General features: G+C 49.8%; 7 protein-coding genes across 7 annotated transcripts; 2 read left to right on the top strand and 5 right to left on the bottom strand.

Annotated features, from left to right (window-relative positions):
* The first annotated feature begins 226 nt into the window (after positions 1–226).
* Positions 227–3472, top strand: BT62DRAFT_938438 (uncharacterized protein). Its single transcript, XM_043187546.1, has 8 exons — positions 227–1307; positions 1360–1985; positions 2035–2130; positions 2184–2433; positions 2487–2649; positions 2701–2862; positions 2920–3184; positions 3244–3472. Exons 1-8 carry the CDS (start codon positions 262–264, stop codon positions 3384–3386), a joined length of 2751 nt encoding a protein of 916 aa, XP_043033507.1. The 5' UTR covers positions 227–261; the 3' UTR covers positions 3387–3472.
* Positions 3473–3510: 38 nt separating this feature from the next.
* Positions 3511–4772, bottom strand: BT62DRAFT_989394 (DNA repair protein rad10). Its single transcript, XM_043190155.1, has 7 exons — positions 4664–4772; positions 4509–4612; positions 4361–4460; positions 4277–4312; positions 4184–4224; positions 3963–4134; positions 3511–3907 (listed from the first exon to the last, which is right to left on the bottom strand). Exons 1-7 carry the CDS (start codon positions 4754–4756, stop codon positions 3524–3526), a joined length of 930 nt encoding a protein of 309 aa, XP_043033508.1. The 5' UTR covers positions 4757–4772; the 3' UTR covers positions 3511–3523.
* Positions 4773–4846: 74 nt separating this feature from the next.
* BT62DRAFT_989395 (MCM-domain-containing protein) lies at positions 4847–8424 on the top strand. The gene is made up of 10 exons (XM_043190156.1): positions 4847–5113; positions 5163–5404; positions 5459–5774; positions 5832–6003; positions 6054–6481; positions 6535–6669; positions 6724–7605; positions 7662–7970; positions 8026–8181; positions 8232–8424. The coding sequence occupies exons 1-10, from the start codon at positions 5111–5113 to the stop codon at positions 8358–8360; spliced, it is 2772 nt and encodes a 923-aa protein (XP_043033509.1). The 5' UTR covers positions 4847–5110; the 3' UTR covers positions 8361–8424.
* A 33-nt stretch (positions 8425–8457) lies between these two features.
* On the bottom strand, positions 8458–9139 carry BT62DRAFT_983260 (uncharacterized protein; the record flags this gene model as incomplete). Its single annotated transcript, XM_043189762.1, has 3 exons — positions 8458–8588; positions 8636–8923; positions 8974–9139. 3 exons carry the CDS (start codon positions 9137–9139, stop codon positions 8458–8460), a joined length of 585 nt encoding a protein of 194 aa, XP_043033510.1.
* Positions 9140–9217: 78 nt separating this feature from the next.
* On the bottom strand, positions 9218–9820 carry BT62DRAFT_1013156 (uncharacterized protein; the record flags this gene model as incomplete). The annotated part of the gene is made up of 1 exon (XM_043178018.1): positions 9218–9820. The coding sequence occupies one exon, from the start codon at positions 9818–9820 to the stop codon at positions 9218–9220; it is 603 nt and encodes a 200-aa protein (XP_043033511.1).
* Positions 9821–10073: 253 nt separating this feature from the next.
* On the bottom strand, positions 10074–11433 carry BT62DRAFT_911650 (kinase-like protein; the record flags this gene model as incomplete). The annotated part of the gene is made up of 8 exons (XM_043183840.1): positions 10074–10144; positions 10193–10341; positions 10391–10704; positions 10754–10837; positions 10885–11000; positions 11051–11204; positions 11254–11330; positions 11376–11433. The coding sequence occupies 8 exons, from the start codon at positions 11431–11433 to the stop codon at positions 10074–10076; spliced, it is 1023 nt and encodes a 340-aa protein (XP_043033512.1).
* Positions 11434–12083: 650 nt separating this feature from the next.
* BT62DRAFT_1013158 (uncharacterized protein) lies at positions 12084–17319 on the bottom strand (the record flags this gene model as incomplete). The annotated part of the gene is made up of 2 exons (XM_043178019.1): positions 12084–15400; positions 15447–17319. The coding sequence occupies 2 exons, from the start codon at positions 17317–17319 to the stop codon at positions 12084–12086; spliced, it is 5190 nt and encodes a 1729-aa protein (XP_043033513.1).
* Positions 17320–18333: the final 1014 nt, after the last annotated feature.

Here is an 18333-nt window from a genome sequence, read left to right on the forward strand (position 1 = left end):
GAGTAAATGGCTAGTCATTGGCAGCATCTGCCATTGAGGTGGATAGCTGACGGCGTGACGCTGAGGTTTGTTTCGTACATTTACCAGGATAGCCTTAGTCGGAAGTTCGGACCGAGTTGGTTCATTTACGAAAATCTGAAATCGAGTCACACGGTGTCAGGGGGCTACGCGACCACGTGATTGAATTCTTCAATTCTCACTCATTTGTGAAATAAGACGCGTCTTTCACCTAAACAGGCAGCTCGTACCACCTCATTGAACATGGTCCGTGCATCCAGAAAGGCGCCAGCAAATCTTGGGAAACCCATCACCGACTTCTTCTTCCCCAAGTCTGCTGTTCAGCAGTCTGCCACTGCGTCTATGGGCTCTAGCCCAAATAGGACGAGCAGATTTTCGACAAGGACGGAGGTTAAGTCCAAATCAGTTCAATTTTCAACGCCAGTTACACCTGTTGGCGAAAGCATATCGATTTTGACAGGCAGGGTCGGCGCGTCGACGAGAGAATCTTTGGCGACGCGCGGGAGCCTACAGAACGCAGCGAAATCATCGAAGACACTACTCTCGCCCTCTGTATTGACTCGACAGCACTCCAGGACTCCGGATATGCATGCAGGGCGGTCAGTAAACAACACCAAGAGCCCAACACCCTTATCACCTAGTCAGCATGTAACGACCAAACGCAAAGCAAAGTTTGACCTGGATGACTTGGGCGCCGATTCAAAGGCGAACGATGCCGTTGTGTATATCCCACGCTCCTCTACTCGACCTCCAAACATATCTGCTCACATAGCTCCTCACGACCTTCCCCAGACCGACAGAAAGCGACTTCGCTTCTCTTCTCCAGACACCAACACCGACGTCGTCCCTGGGAGCCTGTCAGATGAAGAGGAAATGACCTCTGAATTTCTCCCTCAGCGCGACGTGAACATCGCGAAGCCGGACGTGAATCAATGGCGTCATGGTACTACATCTCCTGTTCCAGCTGAGGATGCTGTAGCTGATAGTGAGGATGCATCGTCACCCATGTTTACTCCTGAAGAGAGCCCCTTTGCTTCTCGCCCCGCTACACCACCCGTTTTTCAGCAGCACACCCCACCACCAACCGATGTTTCTTCTGCATCTGCCCTTGTAGAATCGCCTACCATGGTCAGAACTGCAAAGCTCATAGCTGCGATCAAGGAGCAAGCTTGGCAAAAGGCGTTATCCAGTCCTGACATGACCATTCCAGAGTTCAAGGAGGACCTTGACAGCAGCAGTGACGAAGATGTTTTGCCCACCCAGCTCTTTGCCAAAGGAAAAGGCAAAGCGTACGTTATCGTTCAATATTTCCGGAAACCATCTTACAAACAAAATTTATAGGGTACAACGGGACTTCAGTCCCTCTGCAAGGCCCAGGCGTAGTCTTCGAAGTAAGGTTTCACCCTCCAGCTCACGTCATGATTCGATTTCTCCTCCTCGCGCCTCGAAACGGGCGCGCATCGTCCCCTCCAGAGGGCTTGTTATGCTTGCGACGGAGGCACCCAAAAAGAAGTCCGTCAATCCGATTGACACTCTTCTGAGAGAAAAGAAACGCGGTGAAAGCAGCGGTGGGGGCGCTGCTGGACTTCTCCGCGCAGAAAACGCTCTTGCTAGTGGTAATGTAGAACTCCCTTTGGCTGCGGAGAATCTGGCATTAGACACAATACGACACCAGGCCGACCTTCTGAATGGGAGTTCAACAGATCCGATAGACGTTGGCGATATGTCGTTCGACCAGGAAGGGGGACAGAGGTTACTAGGAGAGAAGCGCGGAAAGGCTGTCTTGGATATTCTGGAAGGCGACAAACGCAAAATCGAACACATCAGGATGCATCAGAAGTATTTAGGTGTACCCCTGTGGGACGACGAACCCAAGGACACCACGATGGATTCGGCAAGTCTACATTCGTTCGACGAAGAAGATACGCCGGCCCTGAAACTCCTCAAGGATGCCATCGGCAAGCAGAGTCAATTCTCATTTATCTTTTCCGTTGACACTCACTGATTCCATGTCAGATACTGCGCAGGCTGCGTTACTGTTAGAATCTGGAATCTTCCTCAACGTCAATTCACGGAAAAATCCTTCTGTCGTTCCGTATCTATGCCATTTAGGTGCTCAACTTCTAGCCAATTTGCTTCTTTCTGGATCCTCAGACTTCTTTTAGCACTGTGCTTTCACGAAGGTTCCTTATCATTTGCGGCATTTTCAGCCCTCATCAACATATGGTATATGCCTGATTGTCGAGCCTGTGGAGTGTCGTTTGACTCAATACTTGCCGCCATTACACACCTCGGCGCTAAGCCTTCGGTTATTGAGTCACTTGGTTGGTCACAGCCGTCTGAAGTGGCCATTCCACCTGCAAGGAACGAAGAAACCTTATATCGCTTGGTTGCCATGGTGACTATGAGTGCAAGGTCTGCTTTCTTGCAACCGCTATTTCTGAAATGCTTACGCGCGACTGGTCTAGATCGGGAGGACTGATTATGGAAGAGATCCCAGATATATTTATGATCCTCCTATTGATTGCACTTGATCCTTCGAACTCGAGTGAAATACTGCTAGATGTTGTCAAAGCAGTCGATGCTTTGTGTCGTTCAATCGCTCCAGGAGACAGCATTTCTAAGTCAATTGTAAGCTGTCCAGAGTGTCCCACCTTCTACACTTTAGGAACGTTTGTGTAGGAAAGTCGTATTTGCAGCAAAGTCGCCAAACATGCCCTCGATCTGGCCCCTATCAATAAAGCACATATGATATCCTTCATCTCTGCGGGTACTGGGCGTGCGCAACGGATTGCAAGAAACATTGTTCACTGTGTTCTTACTGGAACGGAAAGTATATCTGCGGTAAGGATTTACTGTACTTCATCGACACCACTGTTGGCTTGACATTTACGCCCGTAGGACATATACTCAGACCTACCCCCTCTCACGGAGATCATCGACACGATCTTGACATCTGATATTTTCAACATTTGCGACGAGACGGATTACGTTGACTTAGGTTTCTGGACTGAACTATTAGCGGTCGCCCTTTCAAATATCGAAGGTTATGTTGCACAAGAAATGAAACACCCTCCGCCTATCGGTAGCCCTAGCAAATCTGATAAAACACACACGGTTCTGCAGCTTGTTCGGCAAGCCATCGAAGATGTGCACTCAAGGATTGGTACGTAGCTGCTCGCACCTGACCTGGCTTGTTTACTCAAGATTCTGTTTTCTTTTTAGATGATACACGTGCGGCGCACCTGGACCGTACACGCACCAAGCTGTCTCTCAAAAAACTGTCCATGCGACTGGCGTATCAGTATAAAGCTGCCATAGATGTACAGAATAAGCACATCCATCAGTATTTCAAGAAACCTGAATAGATTCGGACTTATTATTTAACGAGGAAGCTCGAGTATTATTACTGTTGTCACCTTTCACAATTGTGGGGACCGCTTGACACCCGCTGGATGTTTTACCAAGTCTGTACTAAGTGAATATGTTTCCATTGAATGCTCTGTCATAACGTATCTAAATCTACAACCCAATTCCCCGCCGGGCCACTCTCCGCTTCAGCTTGTCTAGGGCTGTGCGCCTCAGGTTCAGGTGGCGGAGTAAGGTCAAGCTCTATATCCCACACCGGACTAGGTGATCTAGGAAGTCGAGCAGGTGGAGACGCTGGTGTCGCTTCTTCCTCTTTACCCTTTGAGCTCGAGTTAGCGGCAGTAGTGGGCTGAGCATTAGATTCCCGCTCCTTGATGGTAGAGAGCACGGCAAGCGAGGTGGTAGCATTGTTCCTAAACGGCTTCTCAAAAGCATTTTTGATATTCTTGGTTTTGACCTGTCCGAATCCAGGTAAATTTTGAAGCTGAGTTGTTTCTGCTTTCGCGATGTTGGCAAAGCTCTGCGATATGAGGGTAAATCGCGTACCAGAATGACAGGGATGAGAGGAGTCATACCCCAAATGATGCACGAAGCGTCTCGACGTCCGTCTTGTTGACTTTACTAATACTTGTCAGCGACGTCCGGAGCATAGAAACATAATCTCTGTCGGCGCGTTCTTTGATGAGATCTGGGGGCTTGTGTTCGAATTGCTTGAACGTTGAAAGATAATGGCCGGCCTCCTCAAATCTGGATCCATGAGGGATACAGCGACAGACAGGGTACAAGATGAGCGCACGAAAAGGCCACAACGATAGTGATGTTATTAATGAGACACGTCTGGTTCCTGCAAGTAAATTTCGGATATTGTCTGAATGTAGAGGCAACTGGCCTTTGTCAACTCTCGTATCGGTTCTTTGTGCTCGCTCTGTGCAGATCGGCTTTCTTGGACCATGATGATGGGGAAAATGCTCACGATATCTGAGAGAATCAACAAGATCCTTAAATTATAGGAATGGCCCAGTTTTTCGATGCGAATATGGATATATTCAGGATGAAGTCGATGGTATTTCAGACTGGATAATACTTTGAAACGATGGCTCCGAATATATAGAATCGCGTACCTAAGAAATAGAACTCCAGTCGTCTTCCCAACCTGGTAATCCGCGACAATGTCTCCATACTCTTTGCCGACATTTCGAATGCATTCCAGAACAGGATTGCCGCGCTGTGAAAGGCCTAAGACCAGTATCTAGTTGGATGACGGCGCGTTGTTCACCTGTAGAGGATTGAGAATGACGCTATTTCCCAAGCTTGGTACGACAATTGGAGGTGCCGGGGCACTAGCACTGGCAACGGTCCCACTCGTCATGCGAAAGGAGTTAGAGTCAGGTTGGTGACGTCATGCTCAGCAGTAAGTACAGTAAGTAAGCAGTGCATTTTCTACTCAAACCCTCATCGACATCTCCTTCAATTTCCCCGCCGCTCTGTCGATATTTCCACTGCCTTTGAGTACTGCGTGTTTGGCCTGTTCTGCAGAGCATTTGAGTGAAACATCCACTGTTCCTCGATGCGGTGTGCGAGTAGGATAACCTGCGGTTGCAAGGCGTTTGCCGAGTTGGGCAGAGAAATGAGCGGAAAAGTGTGGGAAATATACGATTGAAACTCCGCTAAATGGAAAGCGCGTCGCGTCCGTCGTCTTTTGCCTCTTGTTCTCATCTCCATCATGGTACGTTGCTCATTTTCCGTATATATTAGAGCCTTCTGACATTTCCTAGTCTCAACATCAGACACCTCGACGTGCAAAAAGGAGACGCGAGCCATCTGCTGATCCTGCATCGTCGCCACCGGTCCAGGCGGCGCCCCAGCGTCGTCTTTCGCAGTCGTCTCTGCCTCCTTCCTCCCCGCTTGCGCCATTCTCAGACACTGATGATAGTCTTGATGATAGAGATGCCGTTCGGGACGTAGAAGATGACGAAGATGACGAAGGAGAGGATCTCTTCGCTGACAACCTTGAGGAGTAAGCTAGCACAGCACGCCACGCGTCTAATCATTCTCTGACCGCAATTCGTAGAGATTACACTGAAAATGAGCTCCTGGATAAATATTCAGATGCGGGCATCGATGACGACGAAGATCTCGATGAGATATCCGTAGAGGCGCGCCGGAAAGCCGAATTAGCAATGGCGCGTAGAGACCGCAGGGAACGTGCAGGAAAGAAGGGTACACGCGCAGCGCAACGAAGCCGTGTCCCGGACTTCCTTTTAGATAATGATATAGATGCCGAAGACGAGACCGATGATGACCTGGGCGTATCCAGGATGAAGAGGCGCACGCGGCGAGTATACGACGAGCGAAGGGATGCAGACGATATGGATGGTATTGAAGATGTATGTTCTTTCTCCTCTCTTTTCTGTCTAATCTGTCATTTCTCACTTTACTCACAGGAACTACCCGTGGAGCAGCTGAGCGACATCAAAGCCAAGTCTATTGTCGAATGGATCGCCAATGAACGCGTTAGACGTTCCATCATCCGTCATTTTCGTCATTTCCTCATGACATATGTCGACGAAAGCGGTTCATCTGTTTATGGAGCGCGCATCCGTAACCTAGGAGAAAGTATGTCCCATCTCTCAACCCTCTCATCTCAGCCCCTTATTAGTCTCCAGCCAATGCCGAATCTCTTGAAATTTCATACCTTCACTTGGCTAATTCTAAGCCTATCCTGGCCTACTTCCTCACCAATTCACCTGTCTCCATGCTCAATATCTTCGACGAAGTCGCCCTCGCTGCCATCCTCGTGTACTATCCGGCCTACGAGCGCATTCATTCCGAGGTGCACGTCCGTATCGCTGATCTCCCATTGAGTTCTTCTCTTCGCGACCTTCGTCGGTCAAATCTGAACAATCTTGTTCGCATTTCTGGTGTTGTCACTCGTAGAAGCAGTGTATTCCCGCAACTCAAGTATGTCAAATTTGATTGTCGAAAATGTGGAGCCGTCCTTGGGCCGTTTTACCAAGATGCAACGACGGAGGTCAAGGTTAGCTATTGTGCAGTCTGCGAGAGCAAAGGGCCGTTTCAAGTCAACTCCGAACAGGCAAGTTATTTTCTCCATATTTTACAAAAATAGTGCGCTGAATGTCATCTTAGACGATATACAGAAACTATCAGCGTATGACATTACAAGAATCCCCTGGATCTGTTCCAGCTGGTCGCCTCCCTCGTCACCGTGAAATTGTCCTTCTGTGGGATCTCATTGATAGTGCTAAACCAGGAGAGGAGATCGTGTGTTTGCTCCGTATCGTCACTGGTCTCAATTTTCCTCATCTCTCTTTGTAGGAGGTTACCGGTATCTATCGCAACAACTTCGATGCATCCCTTAACTCACGTAACGGATTCCCCGTCTTCTCCACTGTCATCGAGGCCAACCACGTGAACAAGAAGGAAGACCTCTTCGCCGCCTTCCGACTCACTGAAGAGGATGAGCGCGCAATGCGCGCCCTTGCTCGTGATGAGCGAATCCGCAAGAGGATCATAAAATCCATTGCTCCTAGTATTTACGGACACGAAGACATCAAGACGGCCATTGCCCTCTCCCTTTTCGGCGGTGTATCTAAGGATATCAACCACAAATTACGAATTCGAGGTGACATCAATGTTCTCCTACTTGGTGATCCAGGTACCGCAAAATCTCAGTTTCTCAAGTACGTGGAGAAGACGGCGCACCGCAGTGTGTTTGCAACAGGCCAGGGGGCGTCTGCTGTCGGTCTTACGGCAAGCGTACGCAAGGATCCGGTGACCAGGGAATGGACATTGGAAGGTGGCGCCTTGGTTCTGGCGGACAAAGGGACATGTCTTATCGATGAGTTCGACAAGATGAACGATGCAGATCGGACGTCCATTCACGAGGCGATGGAACAGCAGTCCATCTCCATTGCGAAAGCGGGTATAGTGACGACACTGCAGGCGCGCTGTGCAATTATCGCTGCTGCCAATCCTATCCGTGGGAGATATAATCCCACGATTCCATTCCAGCAGAACGTGGAGCTGACGGAACCAATTCTGTCTCGGTTCGATGTTCTGTGTGTAGTAAAAGACAATGTTGACCCTATTATGGATGAGTTGCTGGCGAGATTCGTGGTGGGAAGTCATTTACGGAGTCATCCCAAATTTGAGAAAATGTCGGATGAGATGGATGTGGGAACGACGCTAGATGAAGATGTGAGTCGTTTTATGCATGTTTATGATCTTTCGGAGGCTGATTGGGTTATATATAGATCATACCCCAGGACGTGCTCCGCAAGTATATTATGTATGCAAGAGAAAAGATACGCCCCAAGCTGTTCGACGTGGACCAAGAGAAACTGTCCAAGTTGTTTGCGGACCTGCGTCGCGAGTCGATGGCTACTGGCTCCTACCCGATAACCGTTCGGCATTTGGAGAGCATGATACGAATGGCAGAAGCAAGCGCAAAGATGGCTCTCCGAGAGTATGTTCGTGCGGATGACATTGACTTAGCCATCGAGGTGGCTGTGAATAGTTTTGTCAGTGCGCAAAAGATGAGCATTAAGAAGACTTTGCAAAGAGTAAGTCAACATTTTCCCGAGTGATTCTCTCCAACGTGCTGACGATTTTATGCAGGGCTTCAGAAAATACCTTACACAGTCGCGAGATCACGAAGAGCTCTTGGCGTTCTTGTTAGGTCAACTAGTGAAGGACAGGGTGCGGTTCCTCCAGTCGTTGCGCCACCAGCAACCAGAAATTGTCACTGTCAAGCTCACGGACTTGGAAGAACGGGTGAGAGAAGGTCCTCTCCGTAATTCAGATAAGCTGACAACTATCTGTAGGCCAAGGAGCACGACATATTCGATATCGCTCCTTTCTTGCGGTCAAAACTGTTCTCTACAAATGGATATAAGATGGTCAAGGAGAATGATGGGCAGAACGTTATCGAGAAGAAATTCAGGATTGACTGAGCCACTTTTCTTGTAATATTTGTGTATTGTTTTGCTCATGAGATGTGTGTTAATTATGGCTATCCAACTGAGTGGCGAAGTGAAGTCTAAGAGCGCATTATGACGGAGGTGCAGAGAGCTGGCTGCTTTTCTTTTGAGGCTGCTGTTCAGATTCTGCTGGAACAACGGGTGATGGTGCATCGGCGGATGCTGAGGCAGGTGTCTCGTCTTCATCATCTTCCATGATATCTAAGAAGGATTAGAGTTGGCCTCGAGAAGGAACAAGAAAGAAATACCTGGCCCATATACATCAGGGTGAGCCCGGAAACAAGTTTGCATCGCCTGAAACTTTTCAACGCAGTTGATACCCTTCGGCTCGTCTTCAGAGTGCACAAAGCAGGAGAAAGCGACACGGAATTCTTGCCCACAAGGCCCGTGCGCCATTCCACCGAGACATGGGCAGTCCCAGTTTATTTCGCCGGTTTCTGGGTTGTATGCACCTCCGCTGCCTCCGCTGCTTTCACTCTGCGGCTCTTCCGAGGTTGTTGTTGAAGGTTTCTTTGTATTCTCCTGTATCACAACAGCTGAGGAATCATTGAATGAACGGTTTTTCTGGCCCATAGGAGAGGCTCACCAGCTTCAGCATCGAGAGCAAGAGGTACATGGGTCGCCCGCCATGCGAGATAAGTAGCGACGGCTGACGCACCAAGAACAATACTTGCCCTTGAGAATTTGGGCGTCCGTGAGGCGGCGGTGGTATGAAGACAACGATGAAGAGGCAGACGCGTCAGACGGAACATGATGATAAATTACTAGCGTCAAACTCGGCAGGAATGCTAAGCAAAAAGCCTCAAAACTAAACATATGTAAATAGTCTCCTATTTCAAATCATTTAGCGCCCGTGCGACGATTCCTGCTCCCTCCCCAACTTTCTCCCTCTCCTCCTCTACTACTCTGCCCAATAGCCTCTGAAATCGGTCTGGATGCCACGTCAACTGCGCACTGCGAATCCGCTCTTTGCGTGACTGCGTGCCGGGGTATGCGAATATGAAGCTGGCGATAGCAGCAGGAGATATGTCGGATGGCGTGGCTGGCTGGATTCTCTGCGGCCATGGAATGGAGGAGAATGATAACGACGACGATGACGAGTGAACGGCTTGCCATCGCGCCTGATAGTCTGTCCATGTCATCTTTGGTGGCCTTTCCTTTGTCCTGGATCTGCGACTTCGTTTCCCCGCGATTCTGCTGGCTATCTCCTCGACGGTCTGTCGGTGCTCGTCAGCACGATGCCTTTCTGCTGCGGCCCGCTGTTTTTCATCTATACCGGCACCGTAGATCGTCCGCATCTGCTGCTCAAACACCCACTGCGCCGTCGCCCAGCGCTGCTCTTCTACCCAGATGTACGTATCCACCATAGACTGCCATGGCTGGGTCTTCCTCTTCGAGTTGGTATACGAGCGCTGCTTTCGTTGGTCTGCCATGGTCAGGCTGTTTGGATGATGCTCATGTAAAGGTGGATGGCAATATATCCTAGCCTTGGATGTGCATGCACACCTCATGCGCGCCTTGCTGCTACCAACGTGGGGGGGACGGCGTCATATCGGCGCCCTTTACACGTCTCATCTGCTTCGAATGACAATTTGTATCGGCATCGATAACGGAATAGTACACATGCTGTAGCTATTATGTCCCAATAATAAATCACATTCAATAAATAATCCTGCCTTGGCTCTATCATGTCGAACAGAAGCCTGAATCACTGACATGTTCACCCTTGGTCGAAAGAGCCTCCAATCTTACGGAATCTGCACAAGTTGGACAGAAGTCGAGTAGAAGAAGGAATGAAGACTCACTAAAATACACATGGGCCTGGGCCTCATGCGCTGTTAGGCGTTCGGCATGGTCATATCGTAGTAGTTTATCCAACAGATCCAATGCCTCCCCAGACGCAAGGTGCTGCGTCTCGCTTGTCACATACTCCGTCCAGCCCCGTTTCGTGTAACTGCGATCTATGTCAGTCCATCGGTTTCGAGAGAAAAGCACGCACTGACCTCGCCAATAGTGCGTCATTCTCGGTCTCAAAGTTTATATCATACTTCTGGAGGTACAGATCAAACTTGTCCGTCCCAAGTGTCTTCAGTATCCTGAGCAGCTGATCACCGTTGTCTGAGCCACGCCAGAAATGTTCTCTCCGGAAGGTCATCGATGCAAACATACATCCCAGACTCCAAAGGTCGAGACTGTAATCGTACTTGCGGTAGCCCACGAGCAATTCGGGCGATTTATAGTAGCGTGAGCCGACCCGGATATGGTAATCTGTACCAGGATGATAGAATTCGGCAAGACCCCAGTCAATGAGGCGCAGCTGCGAAAGTCGTTGGTTGATCGTTTCAGCAAGCATGACAATGGCCAACCTTGCGCTGTAGGTGATCTATCATAACGTTCCCCGGCTTGACGTCCCGATGCATGATTCCATGCGAGTGTACAAAATCTAGGGCCTGCAGTCGTCACTAAAGGGGCCAGACACAAAAGTCGAATCACATACTTTGAGCATTTGGAACATGTACAGCTTGACGTCCGCTTCTACCAAGCGTCCAATGAGCACCTTCCAATCAACGTTCTCCACATATTCCATGATCAAACTGTGGTATTTTCCCGACGCTGGTGCCACCGCATCAGCGACGCACAGAAAAAAATGTCGGGCAACGCACGGTCCCGCACGACGTCAATCAATCCCACGACGTTCGGGCCACCAGAGAGGTTCCTGAGCACTTTGATTTCCCGCTTCACTTTTGTCTTCGCAACGGGTTTGAGCACCTTGATGACACAGACGTCGTTGTTTGCTGTATCGATGCCCTCGAAGACCTGAGAATCATTGAGACTGGAATGTAGCGAGCAAAGCGTCAAGACGCACCTCTGAGTACTTTCCACCACCCATCCGTCTCACAATCTCATACCGGTCGGGCGGCGACCACTCAATCGTGGAATTATCTACCAACCATCAGTACTTGTCAGGACAGTGCAGGGCAGACGCACCGTAATCATACCACCCCTTCCCCAGGGTGGCGTTGACGCTTGCATATACACGAGCCATATGATGGGGCGCTATCGGTGCATTTAAATAATATAGAGACAGAGAAAAAGGGATAGGATATAGGCAAAAGCCTAAGTGCTGTCCGTATCGGTCTTGGTAAATACCAGTAAACTCCACTTTTCTTTTCCTTTGTTTATCCTTTGTCTCATTCGCCATGGTGAACGTCGCGACACATTTCAATCAAGCAAAAAAGGATTCACTCCTAAGGGACTCGTGGTTGCTGATTCTTTTGGATATTCTAGATCAGCATAACTGAATCTCATCGAATTCCAGCATCTGTGCCGTGGCAGCCTCATGCCAGTACCAATTCGTTTCCACGAGTCTATTAGATTTTGCTTTATTTAAGATCAGAACAGATTCCACATGTTGATAATGCCGCGTACAACACAATTGTATACCTAGTTAGAAGCAGAGTCGTAGAGATTAAGAAAGGCCATAACCAAATCAATAATAGTAAAAAAGAATTCGAAAGGCGGAGGTTCATGCAAAGCGATAATACTGAGCGGAGACATCAGAGAAAACATACACAGCCTAGAATAGATTTGGTGAGAACGAGCAATTGATTAAAGTCTGACCAATGCATGTTAGCATCCCGACTTCTTTCCCAAGGCTAAAAGACTTACAGAGAAAAACATCTCCTAACGTTACTGTCATGATACCCCTGGAGCAGGCGCTCCCACCTGCAGATACGACAACACCAAAGCAATTGAGCTGTTTTGCAAACACTGCATCTCCAAATCGCGGCCCGTCCACACAGGATGGTCATCTCCGCTGGCATCTTCCTCTGCCGCATCGGTGCTAATCTGTCCGCTAGACAGGTCCAGCTCATTTCTGCCCGCCCCATGTCGATGATACACTTGGCTACGCGACTTGGACCTGACATGCATGCTCTCCAGCTTAGGCTTCCTTGTTCCGCTCAGCTTTTCCATTGCCTTATGGATCTTGGCAATAGGACCAGCCGCCGGCTCAACTAGCGTCTCCTGCAACACCCTGAAAGCCATCACCTCCGTCGCCCAATGGAACGTCCCTGTTCCCGATGTCTGTGAAGATGAGACATCATCACACCGTCTGCGCAACTCTGCTACCCATTGATGCTTTTTCACCGGATCGTCCACACTGAACATATACCGCCTCTTAAGTCCATGGTGGTTTTTAAAGGCAACCTGGAACGTATTGCGCATAAATGCTCTCTCCACAATGACAGTGTTGCTGAGCGGGAGCCCACTGTATCTCACCGCGTTCGCACCCGACCGATACATGAGCATTGTCTTGGGTCCAAGCGAGACACCCGTCACACGGAAAGAGGCCTCAGATGACTTGGCAAACGTCAAAACGGGTGGATCAAAGACCAGCCCTTCCCCGTAAAGATGGAGGCTCAAGTTGGGGTCGGCTTGAGGCAGACGAAGAACAACTGGCTCAGATTGCCGTCTGTAAGTCAATCGTGCTGGCAGCGGGCGCTTAACGTTTATCGTGCAGTCCAACGAACCCGATGGACGAGCCATGGAAAGGTGTTCCCGCATCGTCGCGTCAAAAACTTGTTTCAGGACCTCATCAGATACGAAACAACGGATATCAACGCGTCGAAAAGCTTCGATGAACTCGCGGCAGCTGACTTGTTGTCGGAAAGGTCCTGTAGGGCCAGGCTCTTGCGAGATCCCTCCATGTACAATATCATTCATTTGAATGATTGCACGGACGAAACTTTGCGCGAGATCTCTGTCATAGGCAACGATGGCAGCGTTGGCCTCGTACCACCGAATTGCGAAAGCGTCAGCAAGATAGTCAAGGCTGGATCTAGACGAGACGTTTATGGAGAAAAGAAACGCGCGAAGTGCCCTGTCCAACCTCAAACCCACAAACCCGAAGCTATCGAGAAAGCTTTTCAGTACAAATTTCGATGTCCTCCGAGACAAGTATTCGCCAAGCTGTTTCCGGTCAAGCTCCATTGTTCTGAAAAGCAACTGACCCAAGAAAACAGGGTCGTCGGGTATTCCCGATTTAGAAAATAGATTAGAGATCGCCTGGTCGGGGTCTTTGCTGAACTGATGTATGAATGTCCGAAGAATGGGGTTCCTAGGAGGTACAGCATAGCTAGACTTCGACTGCGTTTCTGTCCGATCGCCGCTGAAACGGAGCTGTTGCAACATAACGACGCTCTTGACCGTAAAAGTCTTGTCGACGGTAGGCCTGTCAATATCTTCATCCTGGATGACTGGCTTCGCAATAACGAGAATGTCGTTGAACAGGAAGAGGAAGCGATCCTTAACCGTATTGGCGTTCACCACTTGTAGAACAGGGGATGATATGAGGAGTTTTCGGGCAGGCTCCTCGATAGCAGCTGCCCACATCGGACTTCGCGAGCCCCGAGCCAAATTCTCATCCAATTGTTCTAGGACAATAGGGCCTTGGGGTCCAGAAGCGTCGGCTGAAGAGTAGTGTGATGATGATATGGAGGATGTCGAAGATATAGAATGAGCCGGGTACTCACTCAATGAGGATGAAAGGTCAGGAGTTGGGGACAGCAGATCAGGAGGCGAAGAAATGATGTTACTACTACTATGTGAGAGTAACGGCGGAGAAATGGGGGACAAGTCGTCACTTGTTTCTGATGCAGGAACAACCTTCTTCGCCTTTGGGGTTTCTTCACTTTCTGTGTGCCCCATCCGAGGCGAAGGAGAAAGGGACGAAACTTCCTGAGGAGACACAGTAGTGGGGAAGGTCGATGATGATTTACCGACAAGAGTACTTGCCGTTCCACTGGTAAGCGATTCTTCGTGGTCAGTTACTATCTCATTGTCTTTCCTAATACGAAGTAGATCGGAGAAAGAGGCCTTCTTCGATGCACCATCCCCGGGGGAAGACGACGGGGAGGAAAACTTTGACCTTTTGGTGTTCAACCATTTCCGTACAGCCGGCAGCGTCATAGGCAACTTTGATGTGCTAGATCCGGCAGAAGGAATATTGAAATAATCCTGCTGACTTGACGAAGACGCAATGGGAGGTGAATTGAGGTATTGATATCGCATAGCTGTATCAGACGTTTGGTGTCCAATCCTGTACTCGGCACTCAGTTCAACACCTTGAAGTGCATTCAAAGATTTGGCTGACATGGGGACCTGTTCTTCCTCAATCCCGCTGCCTAGAATACTGACATCTGGCGTGGATGAAGAGCCACTAATCCTGCCTTTAGCTCGGCGCTGCTCTTCCAGCTTCCTCATGCCTGGGAATGGGAACAACTTGGAGCTCTGATACTGGGGGTAGTCAAGACCCGAAGCAAGAGGAACAGGCGACACGGAAGGAGTTGTCAATAAAGGCACCGAAGCCGAAGCAGGAGGTGACTGCATGACTTGAGACTGTTGCAAGGCAAATGTACTCCCATCGTGCTTGTCCATCCTGCCGCTGTTAAGACTCACCCCACTTTCACGGCTAATGCTGGAATCTGTATGATCCCGACGTTCCCGTGCCCCAATACTATTGGTCCGTGAACGACGTCCGCTACTAGAGCCAGACCTAGTAAAGCTTTTGATTTTCTCCCAAGTGCTGGTTGAGGCCGTATCTCCACCATTGCGTTTCGATGCATCAGTACCCAATATCCGATCATCCAAATCCATGAAGTCTGTGAGAGGTGAACGGTCTCCTTGCACAGGCGATGCCACAGACAACCGCAACGGGAATGCCTGGGCGGAAATAGACTCATCGCTCGCACGCGTTAGGGAAGTAGAGAGAGCAGCCATTGACGAAGGCGGCGACGGTGGAGCCTGAGACGGTGTCGTGTCTGGTGACGTTTCGGATTCAATAACGACATTTTGTGAATCTGACGATGCGCGGGGAGATGAATCATAGGCGTCCTGCTGCAAGATTGGTACAGAGGTTCTTGATGGGGGCCGATCCTCAAAGTCCAGTTCATCATCTTCCTCTCGGTCTATGTCATCGTCGTCGTCGTCAATTGGCATGCGGATTTCTGGAACTAGGTGAGATGAGTACCGCGATGTACGAGAACGAACCAGACTGACCTGGAGAGGCAATCCAACTGATCTCACGACCATAACCATCGTCATAGGGTGATCGAAGACGATATGTATCGGCAGGATACAGGACTTCTTCCTCGTCATCTTCACGGCGAGATCTTTCTTGATTAGGCGTCGAGTATGGGCTGCTCGGAAATGTGTCCAGCTTCGAAGGCGTCCTATGGCTAAGGTAGATAGGTACACCAAGAACCCCTGTGTGTGCAGATTCCGTTGACACAGTCGATGGCCCGTCCGAACTATGTGGAACTCGTAAAGGGGATCCGTTAATTGGTGTCGGTTCGGGTGGGCTTGGAGGAAGACCGGGATACTGAAATAACATTGGTGATCGTTCATCCTCTTCCTCTTCAACGACAACACTTCTCCTCCTTGCAGGCTCCGGTCGATCCTGCTCTGTCCGAGGCTCTTCTTCCAGAGTAAGGAGAGGGGATGACCTCATCTGTTCCGGGCTTGCGCTAGTACTGGGAAAATGATTTGGAGTCGCGGACCTCGCCCTGACATCAGGCAATATGTCTAGATGTGGTTGGGGAGTTTGAGGTAATGGTGTAGGAGGCAGGGTGGGTGGCAGTGGCGTCGGTGGGGGAATAGGAGTATTCGTTGAAGTTGTGAGGTACTCAGAATCAGAGACACCAGCATTAGGAATAGGGGTATTCGTCGAGGAACGCTTTCTACGTCGCCTCCGTTTGCTTGTAGGTGAAGGTGTAGCCGCTGAACGATCCTCACCACTGATTACCTCGGCATCCGCTTCTTTAGTGAATCTCGGAGCCAGGACGTCAAGTAACTGTTTGCGGACAAGGGTACGCTCTGCAGTGAGTCGCTCGTCTCCAGTAACTGTTAGGTTACGACGAAGTTTTGCCGATAATGAAGGCGGTGTGGGAGACGGAGACAGGGAAGGATCATAGACATCGGTCCCCCCAGTGAGTTTGTGCATTGCTGTTTGCCTGCCGATGGCGCTATGCGACCGCTGCAGCTGGAGTCCCTTCCGCTGCTGAATATCTTCCAGGGATGGTAGAAGTGGTGTCGGTGGCGCACTCGGTCTGTCATTGGGAGTGGGCGACCTGAGCAGACGCGTTCGTAACAAAGGACTGGCAAAGGGTACTGGAGAAGGAGGTATCGCTGGGGCATCGACAGGACTTAAGCCTATTACACCAAGTTCTGGGGAAGAGTCACCATGAGTAGGCGTTGGCGTCTGCATATTTCTAGCCTTCATTGCCTTCAAATCTTTGGAGCCTCGTGAAGACCGCCGCCGTGAGCGTGAACGACGGCCCGAACGGGATGATGGTCGAGCGACGGTGACCTCCTCCACTTCTTCTGCTTCCACATTCTCTTCTACCGGTGGTTCTTGGATTTGCGCGTCGACTTCAACTGGCGGCACCTCTGGCTCTATGATCTCCGGAGGTGGCGTATCAATATCCGGCGTTTGGTCTCTGCTATCCTGCACCTTCTCTCCCTCGCTGACGGCCTCTGTGTGCATCCGAGGGCGTCGTCCGCCTTCTATCCGCGGCAGGGATGCTGCGCGTTTCAGTTTGGCGACCGCCAGCTTCCGCTGCTCTCTCGGATCTGGAACAGCTGCATTTTCGTTTTCCATTGGATGCCCAGGAGTCGTTGGAAAGCTACTAGCAAGTGCTTTGATCAATATAGGCGAGTCAGAGGAACAGAGGCCCATGGAGATGAACAGACCTGGGTTAAGCTCCAATTCACCGAATCCAGAATGAAAAAACGCCGGATATATCGACAGAAAACGAGGTTGAAGGGGAACGTTGACGGTTGGGTGAGAAGGACGACCGCGACCAGGAGCGACTGCAATTACAAGGGGCCTGAAAATGCAGAACCACGTGGTTTCCATATATGGAGCTAACATTCAGGGGCGCGGAGTCAATTGAAGTGCAAGTTTACCCTCTTCCCTTCTTTGCCTCTTGCTTGCCTCGCCGTTTCCGCGAGGTTCACAGGTTGTTGTTGCCCACTCATGTTAATACCGTCTATCCTCAAGAAACCCTACTGTAGCGGGCCAGGATGCTCGCAGGCTATTTGCCGCGTTGTCATCTATCAGTCGCCTGAACATTGGCTGGCGAATTGTCGTCTTGGTAAACAACTTGACTCGAATTTATTCAACAGATGCAATTCGACATTCCAGTCTGAAAGTGACACGTTTCTTTCCAATGCCGAACGAAGGCACTGAGCATATCTATTGTACAAATAGGTAAAGGCAAACCGAACAGATGATGGAGTTTCTTTCCATATGTTCGAAAAGAGCTCACTTCGCCGTCGGAATTCCCACCTCCACATCCGATGACAAGCTTACATGTATCTACTACTACCGTGCACCACTATCCCGTTAAATGATAGAGCAATATCTGAGTACCGGCCCCGTAAATGATCTCTGACAGAGTAGGGGCCGGCCTACACAACGGAGCCGGCCAATTTGTTTATCGGTGCATTCGCACGGGCAAAGGTCATTCCTCGAATGATTTGTCTGTCTGATGGCTTCTGCGCACCACATCCACTAAACTGAGAGCCTTCCTAAGTACATTCTCGGAATTGCTGTCGGGAAAAAAACGCAGATAACTTCTTGAAAGTTTCGTAACGCGACAACAATCATCCCGTACGACATATTTTCAGTCAGTCATGAGAAAACCTTCACCGTTTCGACTTTGGAGACGCTATAATTCTTTGTAACGCGGAAAGTATGAGCGTACCATGACCGCGAAGAACAGGGAACAACTGCCTGCCTTGCAATGAGCCGACTTCGAAGATACAAAGAGCGCGGACGTCCATACAGAAGCGTAGTGCCAGTCTTTCACTGGAGATCACGGCGATAAACGATGCCATCTTATGGAAGTGCGGCCATAACTCAGCACCGTGTGTTAACTGTCGT

This window comes from Guyanagaster necrorhizus, assembly GCF_019112545.1.
Source record: "Guyanagaster necrorhizus MCA 3950 unplaced genomic scaffold BT62scaffold_56, whole genome shotgun sequence".
Classification (NCBI taxonomy): Eukaryota; Fungi; Basidiomycota; class Agaricomycetes; order Agaricales; family Physalacriaceae; genus Guyanagaster; species Guyanagaster necrorhizus.